The sequence below is a fragment of the Notolabrus celidotus genome, chromosome 1 (genome assembly GCF_009762535.1).
Source record: "Notolabrus celidotus isolate fNotCel1 chromosome 1, fNotCel1.pri, whole genome shotgun sequence".
NCBI lineage: Eukaryota > Metazoa > Chordata > Actinopteri > Labriformes > Labridae > Notolabrus > Notolabrus celidotus.
In genome coordinates this window covers 28,539,254-28,562,247 of record NC_048272.1, presented here as the reverse complement: position 1 = coordinate 28,562,247, position 22,994 = coordinate 28,539,254, and the positions used below count along the sequence as shown (strand labels likewise).

General features: G+C 40.3%; 2 protein-coding genes across 3 annotated transcripts in view; one reads left to right on the top strand and one right to left on the bottom strand.

Annotated features, from left to right (window-relative positions):
- The window catches only part of sema3fb (sema domain, immunoglobulin domain (Ig), short basic domain, secreted, (semaphorin) 3Fb), a 61,895-nt gene extending 52,382 nt beyond the window's left edge, over positions 1–9,513 (top strand). For both annotated transcript variants that reach the window (XM_034695457.1, XM_034695449.1), the window contains 9 exons: positions 2,006–2,075; positions 2,197–2,341; positions 2,537–2,759; positions 3,952–4,040; positions 4,269–4,310; positions 4,978–5,135; positions 5,510–5,592; positions 5,877–6,010; positions 6,800–9,513. In XM_034695457.1, the coding sequence (XP_034551348.1) occupies positions 2,006–2,075; positions 2,197–2,341; positions 2,537–2,759; positions 3,952–4,040; positions 4,269–4,310; positions 4,978–5,135; positions 5,510–5,592; positions 5,877–6,010; positions 6,800–7,249 (1,394 nt within the window). In that variant the 3' untranslated portion in view covers positions 7,250–9,513. The remainder of the gene's footprint in view (positions 1–2,005; positions 2,076–2,196; positions 2,342–2,536; positions 2,760–3,951; positions 4,041–4,268; positions 4,311–4,977; positions 5,136–5,509; positions 5,593–5,876; positions 6,011–6,799) is intronic.
- Positions 9,514–15,279: 5,766 nt separating this feature from the next.
- The window catches only part of LOC117816895 (caM kinase-like vesicle-associated protein), a 50,458-nt gene continuing 42,743 nt past the window's right edge, over positions 15,280–22,994 (bottom strand). Inside the window, exons 4-11 of the mRNA XM_034689280.1 lie at positions 21,473–21,547; positions 20,599–20,737; positions 19,376–19,496; positions 19,181–19,256; positions 18,922–19,058; positions 18,683–18,761; positions 18,249–18,336; positions 15,280–18,070 (exon numbers count right to left, since the gene is read on the bottom strand). Coding sequence (XP_034545171.1) covers positions 17,717–18,070; positions 18,249–18,336; positions 18,683–18,761; positions 18,922–19,058; positions 19,181–19,256; positions 19,376–19,496; positions 20,599–20,737; positions 21,473–21,547 — 1,069 coding nt within the window. The 3' untranslated portion in view covers positions 15,280–17,716. The remainder of the gene's footprint in view (positions 18,071–18,248; positions 18,337–18,682; positions 18,762–18,921; positions 19,059–19,180; positions 19,257–19,375; positions 19,497–20,598; positions 20,738–21,472; positions 21,548–22,994) is intronic.

Below are 22,994 nucleotides of genomic sequence, written 5' to 3'. Positions count from 1 at the left end.
CTTATCTTTTTTTTTTTGTTTGTTTATTTTGGCAATCTGTTTTTGAGATCTGTCTGCTTGGGGACAAATTAGGCAAATCTTGTATTCTCTAGATTTTTGGTGTGGAGGCGATCATGAGATGAACGTGCTCACACTGGTGGCCTGAACAGGGTAATCTGTTGACATGCATGCTAAAATGAAACACAAGCATCCGCTCTGAAGTGACTGTAATACAATGCAAATGGAGAAAAAAAAATGAAGAAACTTTGGAAAAAGGAAGGCATGTTAAAACAATACTAGTAGATTATTGCATTTATTTGACGTAATGGACTGTATGGTCATTTGAATTTAACTGTCTGCCAAATAAAGGAAGAATGCTATGTAATCTGATATTAGCACACAGAATCCCCTTGGGGCAACCATCACTGCCTTGTGGGAAAGCTTTTTTTGCTAATCATATGGCTCTTTTTCGTGAAGGCCTGATCTGCTTGTAGTAAAGAGGTAGCTTTGTCTTTGCCTCAGCTGTAGCTTGTCTGCATAAACACACACTTCTTGCGTGTAAATCAGCCATTTGTGCAGTGCAGCAGATGTATGTCATGACAAGGATCATCTGTTGTGCGACACCCATGAAAGCCCGTCGTGCTGCGTCCATGCGAACCCATGACTGTTCCACTGCTCTGGCAGTGGCAGCTGTGGAGGATGGCTTGGTGTTATGTGTGTAAATGGGTGGATTTGGGTGTGAGTTATCTACCGAGGATTAATTACCAATAGCATGCTATCTGTTTGAAGAATATGCTGAAGTTATGTGGACAGTCTCTAGAGGATAGATGGACTCTACAGACTCGCTAACGTGGACAGGACCAGAACAAAGCGGCTAAGATTCACAGACAATTTTCAACTCCTCCATGTATCTTTCTATAATACGGCCATGACAGCTAATTTCTCATGGTGCTCCTCCTTAGTTCACATATTTTCTGAACCTTAAGAGTCGCAGGTTTAACACTACCATTTTGTCTCTTGCCGGTTGACTCCCTCACTTTTATCCCGTCTTTACTCCGCTGCCATTTCTCCCCTCAACTAGGTTGGGAGCAAATTCTCTTTTATGCTGAAGGCTGTTGTCCTATTGTTGGTAGTGAACGTGCCTCCTGGGACTAGTATTTAGGTCAGGTACAAAACAGGAGAGAGACTTATCACCCGTCACATGTTTAACTTCCCTTTAGTTGTTGCTGTGGACCTTTCGCCACTATCAACAAAAGAGTTGTCTAAATCAGGCAGAGTCCGAAGTCAGAGCCCTGTAGGACAGAGTCTGTGACTGTCTGTGATTTAGAGACCTCTAGAATTGGCTTAATACTGTATGATGTAATTCTCCTTTGGGAGAAAAGAGATATTTCCGTTCCCAAATACATGAACCAGGAGAATCCTTCCACATGGTGTTTGAATTCTTCTGTCTCCTCAGGAGTCTTCTCAGGTGGTTCAGCAATCACATTGTTTCGGTCTGGTCTGTATAAACTCAGACAGTTTTGAGTTTCCTGCTCAGTTATCATTACCCTGTTACCTACGTTTAATTGTTTTGTTAAAGATACAGTGATAAAGCCTTACAGGTTTGCAAAAGATCAAAATCAAATGATATGAACTCCTTTTGAGCAGAGTGGTTTGCTGTGGTTTATTATCACCTGTTTTGGAGCTATGCAAATGACAGGAGGGAAGTCCGGGTAAAATATTTTCTTACAGTGCATAGTACATGTTTGAGTCACATGAAATAATAAGACATAAAAAGTGTCACCTTTTTCATTTGCTACATTCAGAAGAGTGGTGGGTCTCAAGTGCTTCCAACAAAGCTAAAGGTTAAGCCCTTTGTTAGGGCATCACTTCTTCCAGCAAGGTGTAGCCTAAAGGTCCCTCTGGCTAAGGGTTTGACTAAAAGCTGTGTAAATATTAGTAAAGGAGAGTGGTTTTGCCATGGAGCGTGATAGTTCCTTCATCCATTCAGTTTCCACTGACATGATTTCCCTCTTTTCTTTTGCAGGAGACGTTTACATACAGCCAACACAGGACACAAAAAATCCTGTGATTTATGGAGTCTTCTCCGTCTCTGGGTCAGTGTACCATAGTGTGCAGACTTTGGCTTATGAGCAAGTGACATATTTTTTTCCTCTATATTTTGTTCCATACGTTTTCCTGACCTTGTTTTCTTCTCTTATGTACTTTCTCTTACAGCTCTGTATTCAAAGGCTCAGCAGTGTGTGTCTACTCCATGGCTGACATTCGCATGGTCTTCAATGGACCCTTTGCACACAAGGAGGGTCCAAATTATCAGTGGGTTGCTTACACTGGGAAGATCCCATACCCTCGTCCAGGCACAGTGAGTTTGTTGTCCACACTCCCCCCACACACAAATCCGTAGTAAGTGAGCATTGCAGCAACCTCTGTCTGACTCAGACTCCAAATAGAAACCAAGAAATAACAAGTGCAGAGAGGCTTTTAAACATTCTTTATGTTATCATTCTGCTTGATTTGACCCAGGCTCATAATGTTAATGCTTCTGTTTCTCCCTCAGTGCCCTGGAGGTACCTTCACCCCCAACATGAAGTCCACCAAGGACTATCCCGATGAAGTGATCAACTTTATGAGGAATCACCCTGCTATGTACAATGCTGTGTACCCAGTACACAAACGCCCCCTGGTGGTTCGGACGAATGTGGACTATGAGTTCACCACCATCACTGTGGACCAGGTGGCGGCTGCAGATGGAAACTATGAAGTACTCTTTCTAGGAACCGGTGAGTGTTTGGTAAACTTTGAATATGATAGAGAAAAATAGTATTTGTCAGCTTTTAAAGGTATTACAGGTTTCTTAGGGTTATTTAAAGAGTCTAACATGTGTACCACAAGTCAGTTTGAACTCATAAACCCTTTTCACTAGATTCAGAATGCTAGGCGACAATGTCAGCGGGAAGTTGAGTGATGGAGAAAAAAATCCCCCCATGGAAATAAATCCCATGTAAGTGGAGGGCTTGTCTCCCCTGTAATCATTTATCATCAGGAGAAAAGGATTCTTGTCTTTTGTGCTCGAGTGGAAGTTTAGCCAATCAAAGGGTTTTGTACCTTGGTCTATTCACATGAGGTAAACAACAGGAGATCTGTACCTGGAGGGCAGGGGTGGATCAACAGCAGGAGGGGGGAAAGACACGGGGGGTGAGAAGAAGAAGAAAGGCGGGGGGTACAGTTAGGGTGTCCATCACCTTAATCCTGCCCACTGGTGCAAGAGAGATTATCTGTTTGTTTTCATGCCTCCAACCTTTAATCAGGCCTCAGTATGACAGCAGCAGTCACCACACAGTGTGCAGCCCTCACATGTTGCATATGACGCCAATACACTGGCTTCTTCATTGATCTGTGCAGACTAATGGGTTTGTGTGTGATGGAGACCACTGTGAAGGAATGTGTGTGCTTTCAGCTGCTGTCAGAGGGAGCCATTCAGCCCTGCGTTCCAGGCTCAATGCAAAAGTCATAATAAATCTCAGGTGCCCTGTTCACAAGAATGCCTTACACTTTGCTGAAATCAAACATGCCAGTTTGTGTTTGTAGCATCCAGACTAATAGAGAAGGCAAGAAGGAGATGAGGATGACAGGAGAGGTTTGTCATGGTGAAACAGAGATTCTTTTTGCTGTGCTAAGGTCAAACAAAGGAGAGAACACGTAACAGAGGGAAAGAGTACAGTGGAGCCTGTTGGTTTGAGGATTATCCCTTCTGGGAGGTTGCTGAAAGAATAAAATTGAGATTCAAGGGGCTGTTGACAGGCGGTGGGGTGTGAGGTTGCAGGTATGTAGCTGACGGTTGTGTTTGTGTGTGTGTGTGTGTGTGTGTGTGTGTGTGTGTGTGTGTGTGTGTGTGTGTGTGTGTGTGTGTGTGTGTGTGTGTGTGTGTGTGTGTGTGTGTGTGTGTGTGTGTGTGTGTGTTGGGGTCCACAGACAAGGGAACTGTTCAGAAAGTCATTGTTCTGCCCAGAGATGACCTGCAGACTGAGGAGCTTGTCCTGGAGGAAGTAGAGGTTTTCAGGGTGAGCCTTTCTTTGACTCTTTTTCTTTATTATGCTCCCTTTATGAAGTACAGTTAATCTAACCTTCTTTGCAGTTCCATTATCATTCTTTGTTTGCCCACCATTTGTCATAGTTCTCTTCCTCTTTCCCTTTTTCTTTTTTTAATTTGCTCATTCCTCTGAGTAAACATTTCCTTCTGCAATAAAGATTAGACACAGTACTCACATTTAAATATTTCCTCTGTCAAGGTTCCTACTCCAATTACAACAATGAAGATATCATCCAAAAGAGTAAGTGTTTATCTGCATCTTATATTTTACAGGGAGAAAAAAGGAAAGAAACAATCTACGTAGAAAAGGGAATGAACTGAAATGCATTTTTAGTAAACTTTGCCCTTTATAACTTGTAGAACCAGTTTGAGGGAGACAATGAGAGAGGAATATCTAAAAGACACTAAAGGTTCAGGGTTGTCTTTTATTGCGACTCTAATCCTTACCCTCCTCTTGATTCAATGACATCATTCCACAGACACAGAGGTTGTATTACAAGCAGCCTGCCAGAGTGATGAATTTCTAACAGCTGATCATTAAATTATGATGCGGACCATAAAGAGATGAGCTAAATATCACGCCAGATGATCCAGAGCCTGCTGATGTTTCAGCAGAGTAGAATGCTACATTTGACACTTATCTCATGACACACATCTGATCTGAGGTTGTGAAGTTATCCAGACACCAGGTTTTGACATATCCTGTACATAAATATGTACTACAAGTACTTTTGAAAGTGAACAACTAGGAATTGACTTTTTAAATTGTCAGTTATTTTCCTGCTGCTTTGTGGAGCTGCTCAAAAAAACTTAAAGATGATTTTTCTTTTCTTATTTCAGTTTTGATATCAAAGTGTTTCTGTCTGGCTGAAAGTAACACCATTTCATATCTTCCTCTCTGTCAACAGCAACAGCTATATGTGTCTTCTACAATGGGGCTCACCCAGCTGGCTCTTCACCGCTGTGATGTGTACGGGGAGGCCTGTGCTGACTGCTGTTTGGCCAGAGACCCTTACTGTGCCTGGGACGGCAAGTCGTGCTCCCGTTACTCTTCCTCGCAGAAGAGGTGAGATCTAGCATGAGCTACACTAACTTCAAAACTAACGAGTGTCTCAAATGGTTTCTCGACTGAAGCTCAAAGTAGACTGCCTGGATGGCTGAATGGCTGTTTTAATGGCATTATATCTTTTGAATTGTAAATCTTTGGGTTATCTGCTTTTAAGGGTCAACTAATTAAACATTTACCTGCAATATTATAAGATTAATCAGTAAATTATGAAAGTCCTATCCCTGTGATGCATTGTGATAGCATAGTTGGGTGGAGGTTGGTCATCAGAGGCATTTAGATGTGATGTTTTTATTGCTTTGTGTTTTGTTGGATGGCTTTGAATGGCTTGCAGTTGCTTTATACCTGTTTTCTCTCCTTATTCGGCAATACTGGTCTGACCCGTTTAGACGGAGCCGGCGGCAGGACGTCAAGTATGGAAACCCCATTCGGCAATGCAGAGGCTTCAACTCAAATGGTAAGTTGTCTTTTCTTCAATCTTTCACTGCTTCAATCGCTGATATTAGTTTATTAATGAATTCTTAAGGTTAGACGTAGTGACACATACCATTACTGATGCTCGAATCAGCTGTCACTGATAGGAGCAGTTATTAGCGCACGCTGGCACTTTTATGGTAATCAAGCGAAGTCTTATCACCAAGAGGACTTTGAATTGCCACAACTGAGATTTTGGTCTGAAGGAGTTCATGGTAATGAGTGTTTTGGTTGCCATGGAAATCCCCCTCTCTCCTTGCCTTACAGCCAATAAGAACACTCTGGAGATGGTGCAGTATGGGGTGGAGGGGAGCAGTACCTTCCTGGAGTGTCAGGCCCGCTCCCCGCATGCTGTCATCAAATGGCATCTGCAGAGAGATAACAGCGACCGCAGGAAAGAGGTGAGCCACCACATAGTGTATTTCTCAAACATCCTGGTTGTATGTAGATTTATAAGATTACTCAGAATAAACTTATAAAATCCATCCAATATAAAACACACTTTAAATTTACAGAAGTGTTAAAATTACTTTACCTTTACTGGCATGGAATCGGTGGAAGATGAGCATTTTCACAGATGAACACTCTTTTTTCTTCAAACCCCAGATGGGACTGGGGGCCACTCCAGCAATGGAGTATTTCATTTCATTTTCATATTGTGTTGTCATGGAGAGTGGGAGATTTATAAGCAGTATGACTCAAGTGAAAAATGACCTCAGTGTAATTCTTGTTATATTATATGTTAACATGAGTAAGTGATTCAGGCCCTGATTGAATGATGCCTGATTTCTCACACAGACCTCCGACTGTCCTTAGGCCCAAGGGAAGGACACATAAAGCAGAGCTGTGAACAAGCCTTCTGCTATGATATATGGCCCTGAGGTTCTAGTTAAATTTTCATTGTGAAGCTATGTAGTGTTGCTGCTTTGCTTTTATAGACTATTCTGTTGGATGCTCTCTATCCCCACTGGCAGAGCAGATTCTACTGCTACCTCAACTAGCTTCCCCTGATCAGACTCCTTATATAAAAAGTAATAGGTGTTACACCTAGTATTACCTAGTATTGTCTTTTTAAAGGACATTAATCCACTGTACAGGCCAAATGGGTGTGGTTTTAACAAAGATGAGTGTTTTATTTACATTTGGATGAAGATAAATCACATGAGCTGTTTTTTGTTCTGTTGACACAGATGCGTTCTGATGGTCGGATTTTGAAGACGGAGCAGGGTCTTCTTCTGCGCTCTCTGCAGCCCTCTGACTCTGGTATGTACCAGTGCACAGCCACAGAGAAGAACTTCAAACACACGCTGGTCAAGCTGCAGTTGGTAGTGCTGTCAAGCCGGGCTGTCAACAATGTGCTAGTGGAGGGCGCAGGAGGGCTGCCGTCTTCTCTCCACTCCTCCAGCACCCAGTGGACCCCCAGCTCAGACCAGTACAAGGACCTGCTGACCATCCTGAGCCAGCCAGAAATGAGCCTGATCAATCAGTACTGCCAGGACTATTGGCAATTTGGAGACCCACTGCTGGGTGCCCTCAAGGCCAAAGACCTGAAAGAGCTAAAGGAGCAGAAGAAGCCCCGAAACCGCCGGCATCATGGGGAGGGGGAAGAGGAAGAGGAGCGAGAGGAGGTAGCGACATGAGGAGCCCACCTTTGTGTATCAAACACCCTCAGCCACCCTCCCCCACCCTGTGAAAACAGGGAGAGACTCATTCAGAGTAGCAACATGAAAAAATCCACAATCCCAAAAAAAGAAAACTGAGAAAAAAGAGGCTTACAAACTAAACCCCACACACTCCCTCTTAAACAGTAAGATATATGACACAGTATTTATTGTAGGTTGTATATAGTCTCATTCTGTGGATTTCTTTGTACTTATAGAAAAAAACATGCTCTTTGTGTATAGGTACCTGTGGGGCAAATATTATTGTTATTATTGATGTTAATTTTATTGTTGCTGTTACTGTCATTAAAAAAAACTCATTGTCATAACCATGACAGTTTGGAATGTGTTATCAGGCATGTAAGCTGTTAGGGGAGCTCTGAGAAGCTCTCTATTACAGGACAAGGAGTAGTTAATGAGAGGTTATGGGTTCACTGTTGTTTCTTCTTTACTTTGACTCCATGCCAGGATTCTTTTATTTCTGGACACTCCAGGAATGACTGCAATGTAAACTCCACAGGGCTGCATGACAGAGACTTGATATTGTGAGGGGACCATAGATACATGGTCCCGTTTATGGAGGGGAAATTGTTTTTTCTCTATGGGAACCCAGACATTGAGGGAACTGTTAAATGTATTTTGACTGGTGTAACTGGGCCTTTTAATAATTGGGCTTTCTGTACTTTTCTCCTTCTTGATGGAGGGATTGAAACTAAAATTAGGCAAATCTCAGTTGTATTTTCCATAGAGTAACCTGAAGATCCTCCTTGCTGTTTAACTCAAGTTTAAAAGAGGCAAGAGAACTCAAGTGGAATAATTTACATTGAAGAAGGAGGAGGGGGAGGCTTTTGCTCTTTTTTTTATGAAACCTCTTAGACATGATGGTTTGGTTCTTTTAAGATAAGACATTGTTTGAACTGAGGTTGAGGTGCAATAAAGGGTCATGGTTATGTATAAAGGGCATTATTTTTTTACTTTCAAGGGACATTGGCTGGGGCCAAATCCAACATGCACACTCTGCAAGTTCAAGTTGATTTCTGTAAAAATGGAAAAAAAAATCTATTACATACAATAGAGGTGCCAGATCAGGCAGCAGCTATGAGCTCCACGCACACAAGGCATCCTTTTTTTTTTTGTTCATGTACTGAAAAGAATATACATTGCCCCTTTACACATCAGAGCATTGTAAAAATGTTGTGACACTAACCAAAATATTGGGAAGCTGGCTTTCATTGTGTGCATGAACCTGTATTTGTACTGTAATTCTGATAAGATACTGTGTTTTTTTATTTGTTTTGTTTGTTTGTTTATTTTTTTTATTTTCATCTCAAATGGTGTACAGTGAGACTCTGCGGAACAATGTTAGTGCAGAGAAAAATGTGCAAGACAAGTGCTTTAAAGTTGTCTTCATAACAAATTCCCCCTGTATACAGCATGATACACCTTTTCATTTAGATACATGTAAGGTATTAGGTGAAATGATTTCTCTGATGTGTTTTTAAAGCACATAGTATGTGAAAGCATCATTTAAAATATGAGAAGACCATGTTGACTATGTAGACAGAGGCTAATTACTTTCAGTGATAGGGCTGTTATTAAAGGTGAGTGAGGTTTTTATTGATTTGATCTTTGTACTCACCTGCTAGTACACAAAGCTATTGTCTGCATTACCACATTTATTGGGAACCAAAATTAACGGAATACTCATAAAAGACGACAAATCTTGAAGAAATTGCAGTATCGTTTACATTTGATATTTCAAGGCTTTCTAAACACCTTGCTTGGCATGTATTCATGCTGTAAATAAGCCTTTATGAACTCATTTTGGATGATGTATCCAGAATTAATACAGCGGTATCTGTACCTGCTCCTCAATTTTTAGGATATCTGTCTGTCTACAGCCTGTACTGGCAAATCAATTCAAAGAAAAGTTGTACAATTTGTTAGTATTTTTCAGTATGTGTCTGTAGTTCAGAGTGTTTTTGTTTGTTTTGTATTTTTGCATTATCAGACTATAAGGAAAAAAACAAAAAATACATAATTCGCAGAGGTGATGTTATTGTAATGACTTGTGTAAATTACTCTATCTTCTCTTTCCATTGTTGTCGCTGACTAATAAATTAAAGCTCTATATTTTATAAGAATGGAATGCTCCCCCCGTCATTGTGATTGGCTTAATACCTGATGTTTTCCATGTTAGAGCCCTCTGGATCCTTGGAATAAAGTTGTACCTGTTAAAACGACATGTATGCACATTTCTGTGAAATGTACTTATTGCATTTGTGGTGTGAATTGAAACTATGGAAGATAAATCACCTCAAGTGAAAGGACACGAGGGGATTTTCTCTCTGTTTGTATCAAGGTTTCTTAACCTCTAGGGATGATAGGAATGGATTGTGCTAATCCTCAATCCCCATTGGTTAGCATATTCATAAAATGCTTTATAAGTGATTAAAGGTTCATGAACTCCGATTTTAAGTGTTAAGTGCTACATGATCAGAATACACCTGTGGGAGATTTCAAATGTTTTAAATATATTGATATTTCTTAACAAGTTGACCACAGGCAGAATTTCTTCCTCCATAAATCACTACATTCTTAAAGCAACAGCACTGTGCACTTTTCATTTTTCATTACATATAGTTAAATACACTTAATATAAAGGTACACTTATTTGATTTTATGCTTTTGTGCTACAGAGGGACATGATGTGATGGGATATTGAAAAAAAGGGAATGTGTGATGGAAGTTCATGGATGTAAGTCCAGCTCACAGCACCACAGGGAACAAGCTGTTGTCAGGTCAGAGTAGTGTGCTTCAGTCAACCCCATCAGGGTTTCTACACCTCATTAAAGTCCTGATGGCTGAGCTGACCCCTGATCATACAAGAGTGACTCACATTCTCCCACATCGATTCAGGTCACCCATAAAACAGCAAAGGACAGAGAAGTGGGGGGGATACTGTACAACAACAGTTGTTTCAAGACATTCAGTCAGGATTTAGAGTGCCCCATAGCAGTAAGACGGCACTGGTGAGTGTTAAAAACGACCTCCTGATAGAAGAACTCTATGCCTCTATATTTGACAAGACAGACCGACACAGAGAATAGATCACTTAGTTGTCATTGCATGTACCTCTCTAAGGTAACATAATCTGTAAACTCTCTAGATGTTTTCATTATAAAGAAAATGATACTCAACTATACTTATATCAATAAGGCAAGACTAAACCATTGACTAAATTATTCATAAAGCATGAAGACATTAAATATCCAGATGATCAGCAATACTCTGCTATCGAGCTGACCAAACTGAAGGTTTTTTGCTCTGCCTCAAACACCTTGCAGTTTGTCTGTAGTGGTTGTGGCTCAGTGGGTAGAGTCAGTCGTCTATCAATTGGAAGGTTGGCCGTTCGATACCAGCTCCGGCAGTCACATGCCGAAGTGTCCTTGAGCAAGACACTGAACTCTGAATTGCTACCTCTGTTGTTCAGGGGTGTGAGAATGTGAATGAATGAGAGTAGCTAACACTGATGGTCCCTCACTACATAGCAGCCTCTACCATCAGTGAGTGAATGGGTATGAATGGGTGAATGTGACGAGTAGTGTAAAAGCACTTTGAGTGGTCAGAAAGAATAGAAAAGCACTATATAAGTACAAATCCATTTACCATTTACCTCAGATGTCATCAGGCACCCACCAAACCCTTAAGAAATATGGGAGTTGTATTTGATCAGAATGTTCTTCAACACACAATAAAGTAATATCTTATCTTATCTTTGTCAAAAATAATTAAATAGGCAGCCTTAGGGGTTAACTTTTTTCACTTAATCAGTGATATCCTGTCTGCCAATGAAGAAAAATTAGTATATGTACTTTTTTTTATTTCTGGGATGGATATTTGAAACTCCATTCTCGCCTTCATTTACACAGGCCCCTCTTCTGTGATACCGTTTTTCAGTTTTGGTCATGGAGGCAGACACACTGTACTTTTTAATATTCACAATTAAAATTGGGGTTTTGTCAATAGGACTCTAAATATGTAAGGAAAACTTAAGTTGTGAGATAACTCGTGTGGTGATTTTAGTGCTGTATGACTGAAAACTAATTAAATGATTAATTGACTTTCCAAAGTCACATCTCAGTCAAATCAAACCACAAAGGCATGCTCTCATCAACACCTCATTGTGCAGAGGGGGTAACACCTCATAACGTATTGATATATTAAAAAGTACCAGATTTGGTCTGTTAATCATTGAGTTTAAATACAAATTTGATTTCTTCTGGATAAAAGTGTCAGGTGACAGAACAGAAGTTCTTTGTTCATGCACACACACAAACACACACACACACACACACACACACACACACACACACACACACACACACACACACACACACACACACACACACACAATGGCAGAACTGAAGTGTTTATTTGTAGAATGAAAGAGAGAGCCTCTCCAGTTGTCCATCTTTTTGAAAGATAAACTCAAATAGTGCCATCAGGCCACTAAATTTATCACATTTTTTAAATCAAATGCAACCCACTAAACATGCCTCTAGATTTGCTGTTAAAAGGCAGCATTAGAATAACAGCCTATGTATTTTCCTATATTATCTGTTGATTAATATAGGCTACCATCAAATCTACTGTAATGACATGTGTTGATGTTCTAATACCACAGCTAGCACCCTCAAGTAAAAAGAATACTTTGCCTGTGTAAAATGAGAATTTAAATAAGTAAAAATGATTATGTTTGCTGAACATTCAGACCAAACCTAACAGCATGCAATCACACAGAAACCTTTGTATTGCTGTAATTTTAGTTGCATATAAAAGCTGTCTGAAGGATGACACGGTCTGTTCCCTATTTTGATCCCTTCTTTCTTTGTTACTGTGTTTGGTCTATTTGTTAGGTGTAAGTCAGGAAGACCATTTGATTGAGAGAACTTCTTCAGCTTAATTTAGCCCCAATGACATATTTGAATATCTAGGGATGACAACATGTCTGGGGACACCGTTTAACTCTAGCATCAGTTTATTTCAGGACATGGTAGACAATAGGTCAGATGGGTTGAATAACATCACAGGGCATTCGAGGCTGAGATGGCATTTTGTCCCCTTTTCATTCCTGCAGCATAGACAGAGCTCTGTTCCCTTTCGTTATCTAACTCTTATCAAGGAGCAGCAGAGTCAGGGTGGGAGTTTTACAGTTATGAATAGAGGACAACAATATTCAAGGTCATCCTCCCACGCTGTGGCTGTTCAAATTATGTCTGTATCATCACAGCATCACTTCAAATCCATCCATCTCTGCCTCTGAGTCAGAAACTGGCTCTGAACCAAGAGCCTGATCCACATGAAATTCAAAACTACCCACAACAAATGTTAACCTCTCATAATCTGATCAGGCAGTTCTATGGAGCATTCTTTATAACACAGAAGAGATTTATTTCTGTGGGTTATTACCTCCTTAGTGGCATATCACATGACATATAGCCATGTCACTGGCATCACTAACGTCATTCAACTGACTTTTCAGATATGGAATCCAACGCTGTCTTATCGTTGAGTCTGATCGGTGCAGGGTGGCTCGGAGGCAGCGGTGGCATTCTGTGGCTATCTGCTCCGTCTCTCTCACAGTGAGAGCAGCCAGACACTTACTGCATTGTTTGAAGCAGAAGTTGGAAGGAGGGCAGAATTTGGCATGTCATGAAGCTGGTTCTTTGTTCACTACCATCTTTCTTTAGACCAACAAACTTGGCCCAGTGAAAAAACTAAAAACCAATTTCAGTCTACTGAAAACTTGATGAGCTGATGTTCATTGAACTCCACCCCAGAGACTTTCCACAAACTTGGTTACAGGGTTTAGCCCTTATGTTGCTGGATGTTTCATTCGGTGTAGCACATCATATAACCTGGTCTTGGCCTGGTCTCCTATATTCTTACTGTTACATTGTGTGTACGAGCAGCTTTAACAACTGAATTTCCATTTGACTGATGAGCCCTCAGTCCTCATGTTGTCAGATTTTCTCATGCAGAAACCAGCTGCAGATGAGACTCTGGGGAACGTATGTGGAGTGGTCATTGAGGACCCACAGAGCCTTCCAAAGTAAAGCAGAGAAAATAGGGAGCAACAGTGCTCTCTGCTGCTTCTACATGATTCAAACACGAGTCTTGCTTATAGCTGCATTACATGCTGTCAGACAGCAGATGGCAGGCTGCAGCAGTGTCTGATGGGCTCTCCAGGATAAACAACCTTGTATATTTATATTTTTTAAAAAAAGTCTAAAAAGTAAAAGCTTAATATGAATATATATTTTTGTGGGTTTGTATACCATGATGTCATATTGTGTCACATGTTTACTGAATAATAAATGGAAACAATCAGTCCTCAGATACTCAGAATTCCAAAATCTTACTATGATATTTCACTTAAATTAAACTGCTCTACTGAGAAACTAGAGCAGACTCTGCTTTTGATCCAACAACAGTTTTCTTGATTACATTGAACATTCATGGATAAGTTACACAGTCATTTTTTAAAACCAGTTTGGAACAGCATTTAGATGTACAGTATTTGTCCCTTTAATAACAGAGGACAACAATCAGTTGACACCTGTAGAGAAAAGATCATCTGTTTTCACAAAGCCTGATCATGATGGACAAGCTGTTCAAAAATGCCTTTGTTAGTTTGTTCACTATCCACTTGCATCCACTGCCTACTCCATATATATTTCATAATTTATGTTTTACATTTTTAGTCTGCTGTCTATGTCATTGTGTAGTTATTGGTTGTTACTTTTTATTGTACTGTTTTTGTTCTTTTTTTGTACTACTGTTCTATGGCGTTTAAATTGCCTCCCAGGGACAAATACACTTTTTAAAATGAAATTGAATTGAATAATAGCATATCCAAATTATACCCCAATTACAAGCAAGTCCCATTATATTAAAAAAATGGTTTGTCTCTGTTTTTTGTTAGTTTGTTTTGTTGTGTTTCTATCTTTCTTTAATTTTCACACTGAAAGAGTTCTGTTTTACACCGCTGCTGACATTGATTGAAGTTTATTATTGAAGGCACTGCAACATTGTTGGAAAGTGTTTGACCTCAGTGGCATGCAGTAAGCTGAGGCAGCAAAGCAATTCAGGGAGTTGTTGTGATTGATTACTTCTTAACATCGACATGCCAAAAAAAGTCAATGCTACACACCAAAACCATTTATCACTATCATGCTTCTTCACCTATTGTCATCAGTGAGAGTCTGGGGTCTGACAGAGAAACCTCAATGATGGAAAAATTAGTTGTTGTAAGAAAACTTATATTCTGTGTCTTAACTGTCTTACATGCTTTTTCAGTATAGTTAGTGTGCAAGACTAGTTTTGCCCATCATTTAAAATATTTTGGTATTCAATGTAATTTTTACTTTATTCATATTTTGGTGTTACTTCTTTTGAAATCATGGTGTTAGATGTAATATTTATCAACTCGGAAAGGACAGACTCTGACTGACAGCCTTTCATCTCTACATTCTTGGCTGAGACAAACAAGAGTCTGACACTTCCTCACCCTAAGGTTCGTAATGAAGTCATCCAACAGCGCAGACACAGATATAGTATCCCTCTGAGCCCCAAGAGTGTACGGATGGCTGCATAACATAGCACAATGTGCATGAAAAGGAGAAAATCTCCCAGGAGAAACCTATTGAATCCCCAGAGGGCCTAGAAAGCGAGTTCTCTGCATTATTATCCAAATGCTGTGCAATTCAAGTACCCTGGAAAGTGTGGCCAAATGGCACTGCTGGGATTTTTCAAGCTGAAATTCGCACAGCACCAGGGTGGGTGCTAAGCTTGTGCTAATGGAGAGCGTGTAACACAGATGCTCTCCTCTGCGTAAGGGGAAAGTAGAGTAGGGTGTCACAGGCTGTTTCACACATTTTCTACTTCATATCCATGCCCCCATGACTGTGGACTCAGAAGATAAATGATGAAAACTGCACATGAATAAATAGATGAAGTAAATTTTAATACCATCAAAGTCATCAACTCAGTCAAGGAGAACAGTACAGAGCTCACAAATGCAAGACAGGACCTACAGGTGACCACTGGTCCTGGCAAACATCACATCTACAAATACACCTGTAAGTGCATGGCAAAATGAACAAACGTGGAATATTAAATACAGTGAGGAATGTATTGGAAAAAGCATTGCTTTAAACTGTGTAACAGTATTGAAACAGTATTTATTTGCCATCTAAACAAAGAAAACAGACTACATGAATTAATCTATTCACACAAAAGTCTCTTTTAATCTTCTGTTAAAGCCTCTCATAAATATCTAAATATTACTCTTGTAAGAAAGAAATAACAATGTAAGAAATAATACAGCTGTAAAATCTGAACGATTGGTCGTCCACCAATCTACTTCATTACAAATTAAAAGTAGATACATGTGTAAATGTTACCACAAAGCCAAACAAAGCCCCTTTTAATTTTAAATGCACACTTTTATACAAATGCACATGTGCTCACTGTAAATACTCTTGACAACAGATTGGGTGGGACAAAATCGCCATAACAGTGTGCTTACTATATTTCATATCTATCTATTCTAACAATTGTGTTGACAACATGGCGGCTGTCTCCATGTGACCAGAGAATAAAAGCCCATGGCTAAATGTGTGTTCACACAAGGAACCATGTGGGCACTCAGGGGCCAGAGGAGCAAAATGGTCTTATCTATCAGCCCCCACACACTTATCTGACAGCAGCCACGTGTTTGTTAAGTGGCCATGATGGGCCTGACAGCTGGCGAGGACTAAAGACTTCCACTTACAGGTACATGGACTGTATCGAAAGGACACCAGGAATCACAGTTTCTGCAGCCAGTCGAATATTGCTCAATATCCTCTAGAGTGATTACAGAGAACTTGTTCTGTAGCTCTTTATTAATGCTCAAGGGGACCAGTGACAGCAAAGGATAGTTTGTTATTACTGTTTATAAGAAATCTATGGAAAAAAAAAAAGACAAAATTTAAAACAACAACAAAAAATAAAATTTGATGTGTAAATATAAATAAATAGAGAATTAATAGAAAAGTTAAAAAAAAAAGAAATATTTACTTCAAACATTGGGTGTCAGCAGAATACATGTCAGAAAGGCTGTGTTCATGAAAAGAGCTCTAGTTACCACAAAGTCAAAATTATGCATGTCTTCTCTTGAAAGCTGCATGTGGTCAGTTAATGCACATTTTGTTTTTAAGTTACAACTTAATATTAAGACATATGTGGCATTTAAGTCAGAGTCCTAACACAGGGGTCAAGGTTAAACCACAGTAGATGCGAGTAAACTGAGATCTAGTTCCTCCCCCCCCCAAAAAAACTGTTTTAGTCACATGATGGATAAAGATGTGATGAAATAACATCTCTAAAAATGGAAAGCTACAAATTAATTTAATGCATAGAAGTGCAATGAAATGAAGACTTCTTTTTTCATCAAACTTTAGAGACAGCAGAGGGCCTGAATGAGTAGTAGCAATAGACAGCATAATGTGCAGTGCGCTTTAAAAAACAATTCTAAATATTTTGTGAGAAGAGGTGAGGATGAGGGAGCTGTGACTTATGTTAAGACAAAGTAGTCAGATGAGTATCTTTATCCATCAAGTGTTTGTAAATGTAAAATGAACAGCAAAAAGTGAGAGTACATGCTGTTTTGGCTACTTCTACAAAGGTCTCTATATACAGAATCTTTATACATACAGCTATGAGGTGCTTTCCTGAGCAGGAAGTCAGCAAAGAAACAAAATGTATGTGTGTGTTTTTATGTTTAAAGCTGCCTCGTTCAAATATACCATACTGGGCATGATGGCTCCCAGTCACCAGTCTCGTCATTGTAACACAAAATCAGTGTAGACAATTATAGAAAGACAGGTAGCTATGTTTCTCCTATGACAGGGTTAAGTAATCTTCTCAATGTGCAAGGACAAGCACTTAGGAAGTGTTAGAGTTTAAGGTCAAAATTACACAGGCGAAACTTTTCTACTGATTCAAAGAACAAATTCTGTATTTGCAATGCCAGGAGGGAGATGTTTCTAAAGTGTGCTCATTAACAGGAATCAAAGCAAAAAGAAAAGTTTAGCTGAAAGCCACAGTTTGACCGCATATCTGTTTTTGCCCTTCAAACTCAAGTATTCAAAGATAGAAGTGGTTCATATAAACTGACATAAAACGCTGGCGGGTCAGTGAAAAAAACACAACACATGTAGAAACATAACCAATACAACGCAGCACTCAGGAAAGGTAGCACACAGCCTCCATGAGATGATTCTAATGCTGCAAGTGAGAAAGAAGCAGAGTCAGTGTCACCATGCTAGCAGCTAATGTACAGTGTGCAGGGGTTGGTGGGGACTTCAGAGGTCACACAGAGAAGGTTTGGAGGAGGGTTTAACCCTGCTCATTCCCAGCCTCAGAGGTTGCATCGGGAGCAGCTACAGCTTCTCCGTTGCAGCGTGATGTAGGCTCGGCCTCCTGTGGTGGGGGGCTTGGTTGCTGGGGCTCAGCAACTGAGGCAGCCTCACCGGCTCCTGCTTCCGGTGCTGGTTGGCTTATCTCTGCTGTTGCAGGGGGCTCTGTGACTTCAGCAGGCGCTCCTTCAGGTGCTGCTGTAGAAGAAGGCGCAGAGGGGTCTGTGGCTGTCTGGGGAGCTGTGGAGTCTGCTGGAGCAGCCGCCTCCGGGCTGGTTGTCTTTGCCTCGGGTACTCTCAGTCTCTTCATGATGGTGGTGACCCGCACTGCTTTCTGTAGAAGGAAGAACAAAGTGAACTCAAAAAGGTGCTGTATCCTGGAGACTCGCTCAAAGAACATCAACTCTCAACGGACTGCCATCACTGTTATAAAACACTGCAATACTACACCTTCATGTACAAGAACTGTACATGTCCTGTTGAGCTTTGTGAGGAAGAACAGAACGGCTTACCTTCCATTTAGCTCTGGCGAAGTTCTTCTCTATTTGTGCACACACATTTTCCTTGATGTTCTTATCTGAAGCTGCACCGCCAGAGATCCTGTTGTACAAAATGGGAACACAATCCAACTCACATCAGCCCTATCTTTGGATGTCACATGGCTGCTGCACTCAGTATGTTGCAACTTGATGTTTATTTTAACTCTGTGCAAACTTTTGCCAGACTGTCTAACCTTTAAGAATTTTATTGACAGTTTTTTGACTGGGCCCCACTAAAAATGTAGTAAGCAGCACCAGTTTGTTGTTGCAGCAGTAACAAAAAACTTAATCAATTCAGATCATTTTTACCTGAACTGTTACCTTTTAAAAACATTGGAAACAAAGTCTGTTCATAGATCGCTCAAGTTGAAGTGGTTTGCACAATACAGCGTAGCTCTCATACTTACCATTCATGATTTATAGCCTCCTGGGCTGTCAGTCTCTGGTCTTGATCCACCTCCATCAGACGGGCAACTAGAGTCTTAGCTGTGAGAAAAGAACAAAAAAAAAAGCAGGGTTTGTTATCCTGATGGACAGGGACATAACTATGATGTGTTTGGAGGTAAGACAGGAGAAACTCTTGATTTTGAAATATTAACTCAGTGAGAATTCATTGTGTGAACTCAAAGTGTTCATCTTGAAGTACCTGAATCAGAAATGTCATCCCAATACGGAGAGTCAAACTCATAATCTCCTGCCAGTATCTTTCGGAACAGGTTCTTGTCATGGTTTTCATAATCATCGTCATCAGTTTCATCATAAAAAGGAGGGTTGCCTGACAACCTGATGTGGGGGAAAAAAAAGCAGCAAATTAATAAGTCAAATAAATGTCACTACTTTCTTTTGAAAATGACCGTTCTGCATTGAAATGGGTGGTAAAGGTTTCCCTTTGCTTCACAACTTACAGAATATACATGATGACGCCTGTTGCCCAGCAATCCACTGGCCTCCCATAACGCTGTCTGCCAACCACTTCAGGAGCTGCACCCAAGACAGACACCTTATTACAACCTCTGCTAGTTTAAAGCAACATAAGGCAGCCACATCACATCCTCTGATGATCTGCTTGTGTTAAATTGTTGGTTTATTTATATTCTCACCCAAGTACTCTGGTGTTCCACAGGGATCCTTTATAAGTCCATTCTCCAGCTTGGCAAGATGGAAGTCGCTGATGACTATCTTAGAGTGCTTCAGGCGGTTGTAATAAACCAAGTTCTCCAACTGAAAAAAACAATGACAGCTTCCAATAAATTATTCATGCTGAGGGTCTATCGTTTTCATAGTTAATCATGTAATGAGAAGGTTGAATTTCAGTCGTGAGATCATTTTCTGACAGAAAGAAAATTAAAAGGATCCCCTCAGAACATCTAAAAGCACATATTAATTGTGTAGTGTGAATTAAAGCAGAAAGAAAATCAAACGAGAGACAATCTGAGTAATTTAGTTGTTTTACTATGATTGGACACAAGCTAAGAGCTTTGACCACGTTTGACATATTTCGGAATAAGAAATGGAATAATAAGAATTGGTTTTATTGTAGCCTAAGATCTAATTCAAGGTCATGAGACATGTGTCAAGCTGGGAAAGCTAATCAAGCTTGTACTATAGCTAGTATTAACATAGCAATGACCTTTTCCTCTATCCCTGGTTCGCCCTCCTCAATCTGCATACGATGAAGTATGAGAGTTTTATTTGTGTGAATGATGTCATACAGGGAATCACATTCCCCCTACCCAGGTGTGTGTCCAACTTCCTTTTGGTTTCACGTAGCCAAGCTTGCTGTTGCACCTGTGTGCACTTACATACGGGATAGGATCAAAAAAGAATACATTATTTTGGCTATATATGAGATGGAGGGAATTTCAACATTGGCATAATTCAGCACAAAACAGGAGGCTGCAAATAATACTCACAGTGTGCTGAAGTTCAGTAGAACATCACAGCTTTGAGTGTGATCTTGCTTTTACACAACCGTTTCATAGCATATAATAAAACTCACTTATAGTGCAGCCAATGAAATAAGAGTCTGTTGTGTGACTCTGAGGGACTAGTTTGTTCACTCAAGACAAACACTGTCTGCTGTAAAGTTAAGTAACAGTAACAACAGGTGAGTTGCAGGGATGCACACTGTGGAAAGTCCCACTGATCCTGTCCAATCCGATTACTTGGTCAGAAGTATCTGTTGCTTACAATATAGCATATAGCATATAGCATATAGACATGCTACCTACTGTCATACCCTTTCAGTATAGGCCCTTCCCTATCATAAACTAATATTTTGGGCATCCTTCACCGTAAAGAAAATGAAAGCTGAGGCTGTTACCTTGAGGTTTCTGTGAACAATATGCAGGGAGTGGAGGTAGGCCACAGCCTCCAAAACCTGGCGCACCACATTGCTGGTATCTCGTTCTGAGTAGTAGCCCTGGTCAAGGATCCAGTCAAATACTTCTCGGCCTGTTGCACTTAAGAAGAAAAAAAAAAGAAGGCATTACATGAATACAAAATTTAGAGTAGGAGATTCTCAGCTGCTATCTTATTTGTTTAGACATGACTTAAAGCCCCTTTCTCACAAACCTCTCTCTTCCTGTGTTTGGTTCTGCTTTAGGGCTCTGGTAACACTTTCCAATTACAAACTCTCCAGGAAAGAAAAAATTATTTGCTTGTATAGAGACTTGCAAAGGTACTTTTGCATTGAATAACTGGAGTGAAATGTTAATTACACTGTTACAATAATTGTATTTTCTGACAGGATTGCAGGATGCAACCCACCCACTAAGGGAAATGAGTCTAATTATTCCCCGATAGATGTTTGTGTGTTTGTGTGTTTGTGTGTTTGTGTGTTTGTGTGTGTGTGTGTGTGTGTGTGTGTGTGTTTGATGATCTTTTTAACCAGAACCCCAAACCCGCTAATCACGTGTCCTCAAAGGATGAAACTACCATTGAACATTTAGCATATCCATAGAACTGTATCTAATTCCCCTAGAAAACATGCTGATGAGAATGGTGCAGCTAGCAAGCAATCATATCTGAATACCAAATAAGTGAGTTCAGAGCTGTTCTCATATCTACCAGGCCTCAGGCTACAACAGCTTATTCCCCACGAGTGTGTAATCAACACACACAGCCCAGCAGGCCCAAGCTGCTGCAAAGACAAGCAGAAAGCATTTTCCCCTGGTGCCCAAGACATCTGAACTCACAGTTCAAGGAAGAGGAAGTACTCCTTCTTGGTCTCAAAGACGTCCACCAGCTGGAGAATATTGGGATGCTTCACCCTGACGAGACATGTCATGAAAAATAGATAGAGATAGAAACACAAAGAGAGAGAAAGAATGATTTCAGGATTCACACAGGAGAACTGCATCATTCATTCATTCAGATGGAGGAATAATATAAATATATACTACAGTGTTATTAATAACACATGGGTGAAGGGAAGCAACTGTGGAATAAGAAAAGTAATTGTAACCACACATCTGTTAATTTAACTTCTTAACACTGAGAGTTTATTATTCAAATTTCCATCCACAGATAAACGCATTTATGTTATCTGATGCATCCATCTGGGGAAAAAAACGACCATGCAGCAGTGCAGTGCTGTGCATCTTACCATGCCTTTTACAACCACAGCACCAGATGGGAAACTTCATGATGAACTGGGCCCATAAGGCAACAGTATTTGAGACTGCAAAATGTTGTTCTTGCCAGTAAAGTTGGCTGTGATCTCATTGCCTTCAATTATACTAAATGCAGAACAGGGTCAATAGAGCTGTGTCTGAAATTGCTTACTCATTCATCCCAGACCCAAAATGTGGTATATTTCTCATTATCATATGCGTCATCACTGACAGGTGTAGTGTTACATAACTGTAATTTACATTTCTGCTATGACAGAAGCCGAGGACAAGCACTTCATTATGGGATTTTTGGCAAAAAGTACCGCAAATCTGTTGGACAATTTCTGGTTCATTCTGGGGGCTGTTTGATGACCACATACATCAATCTGGATTTAAAATTTCAGCATTGAAATAAATAAGCAGACATGAAATGAATTCCAAGTGGGAGATAAATTGGACATGGAGTAAAGCTTACAGCAGCAACATCAGGACCGTAACACTACAGTGTATCTCTCTTTTTAAATCAGGGGGATTCTCTACGGACCATCTGCTGTTACACCATTGTTTCCTAATTCATGGGTTAGTGCACAAAACACTCTTTGATATGTGCTTCTAAAGAATTGGTCTGATAATCTCAGTACCAAACCAACAACAAAAATGTCTTTCACATAGACAAAAAGACACCCTAAAGACACATATCAACAAATATAAGAATCAGCGACTAGAAAAGGGAATTCATCTGATATGCTCCTTCGATGAAAAGTTCAATCCCAGGTACGACTTAAAGGTGACATATCACGCTTTTTTCATCTATATATATTGGTCTAAGAGGTCCCCCAAAACATGTCTTTAAAGTTTATGCTCAAAAAAACACTTTGAAATCAGATTTTGGCATGCCTGAAAAGCCCTCTTCTTCAGTCCTCCTCAGAACACTCTGTTTTCTCTCTGACCACGCCCCCTCCGGAAGTGGATGTGCCTCGGCTGTCCAGCACTTTGATCTAATGTTTACATGTTGGCTAAATATACACGGCTGCTCACAGATCACGTTACTTCAACCCTCTGAATCTGATCCAGAATCTGATCCTGACGGAGAGGCGCCTGTAGC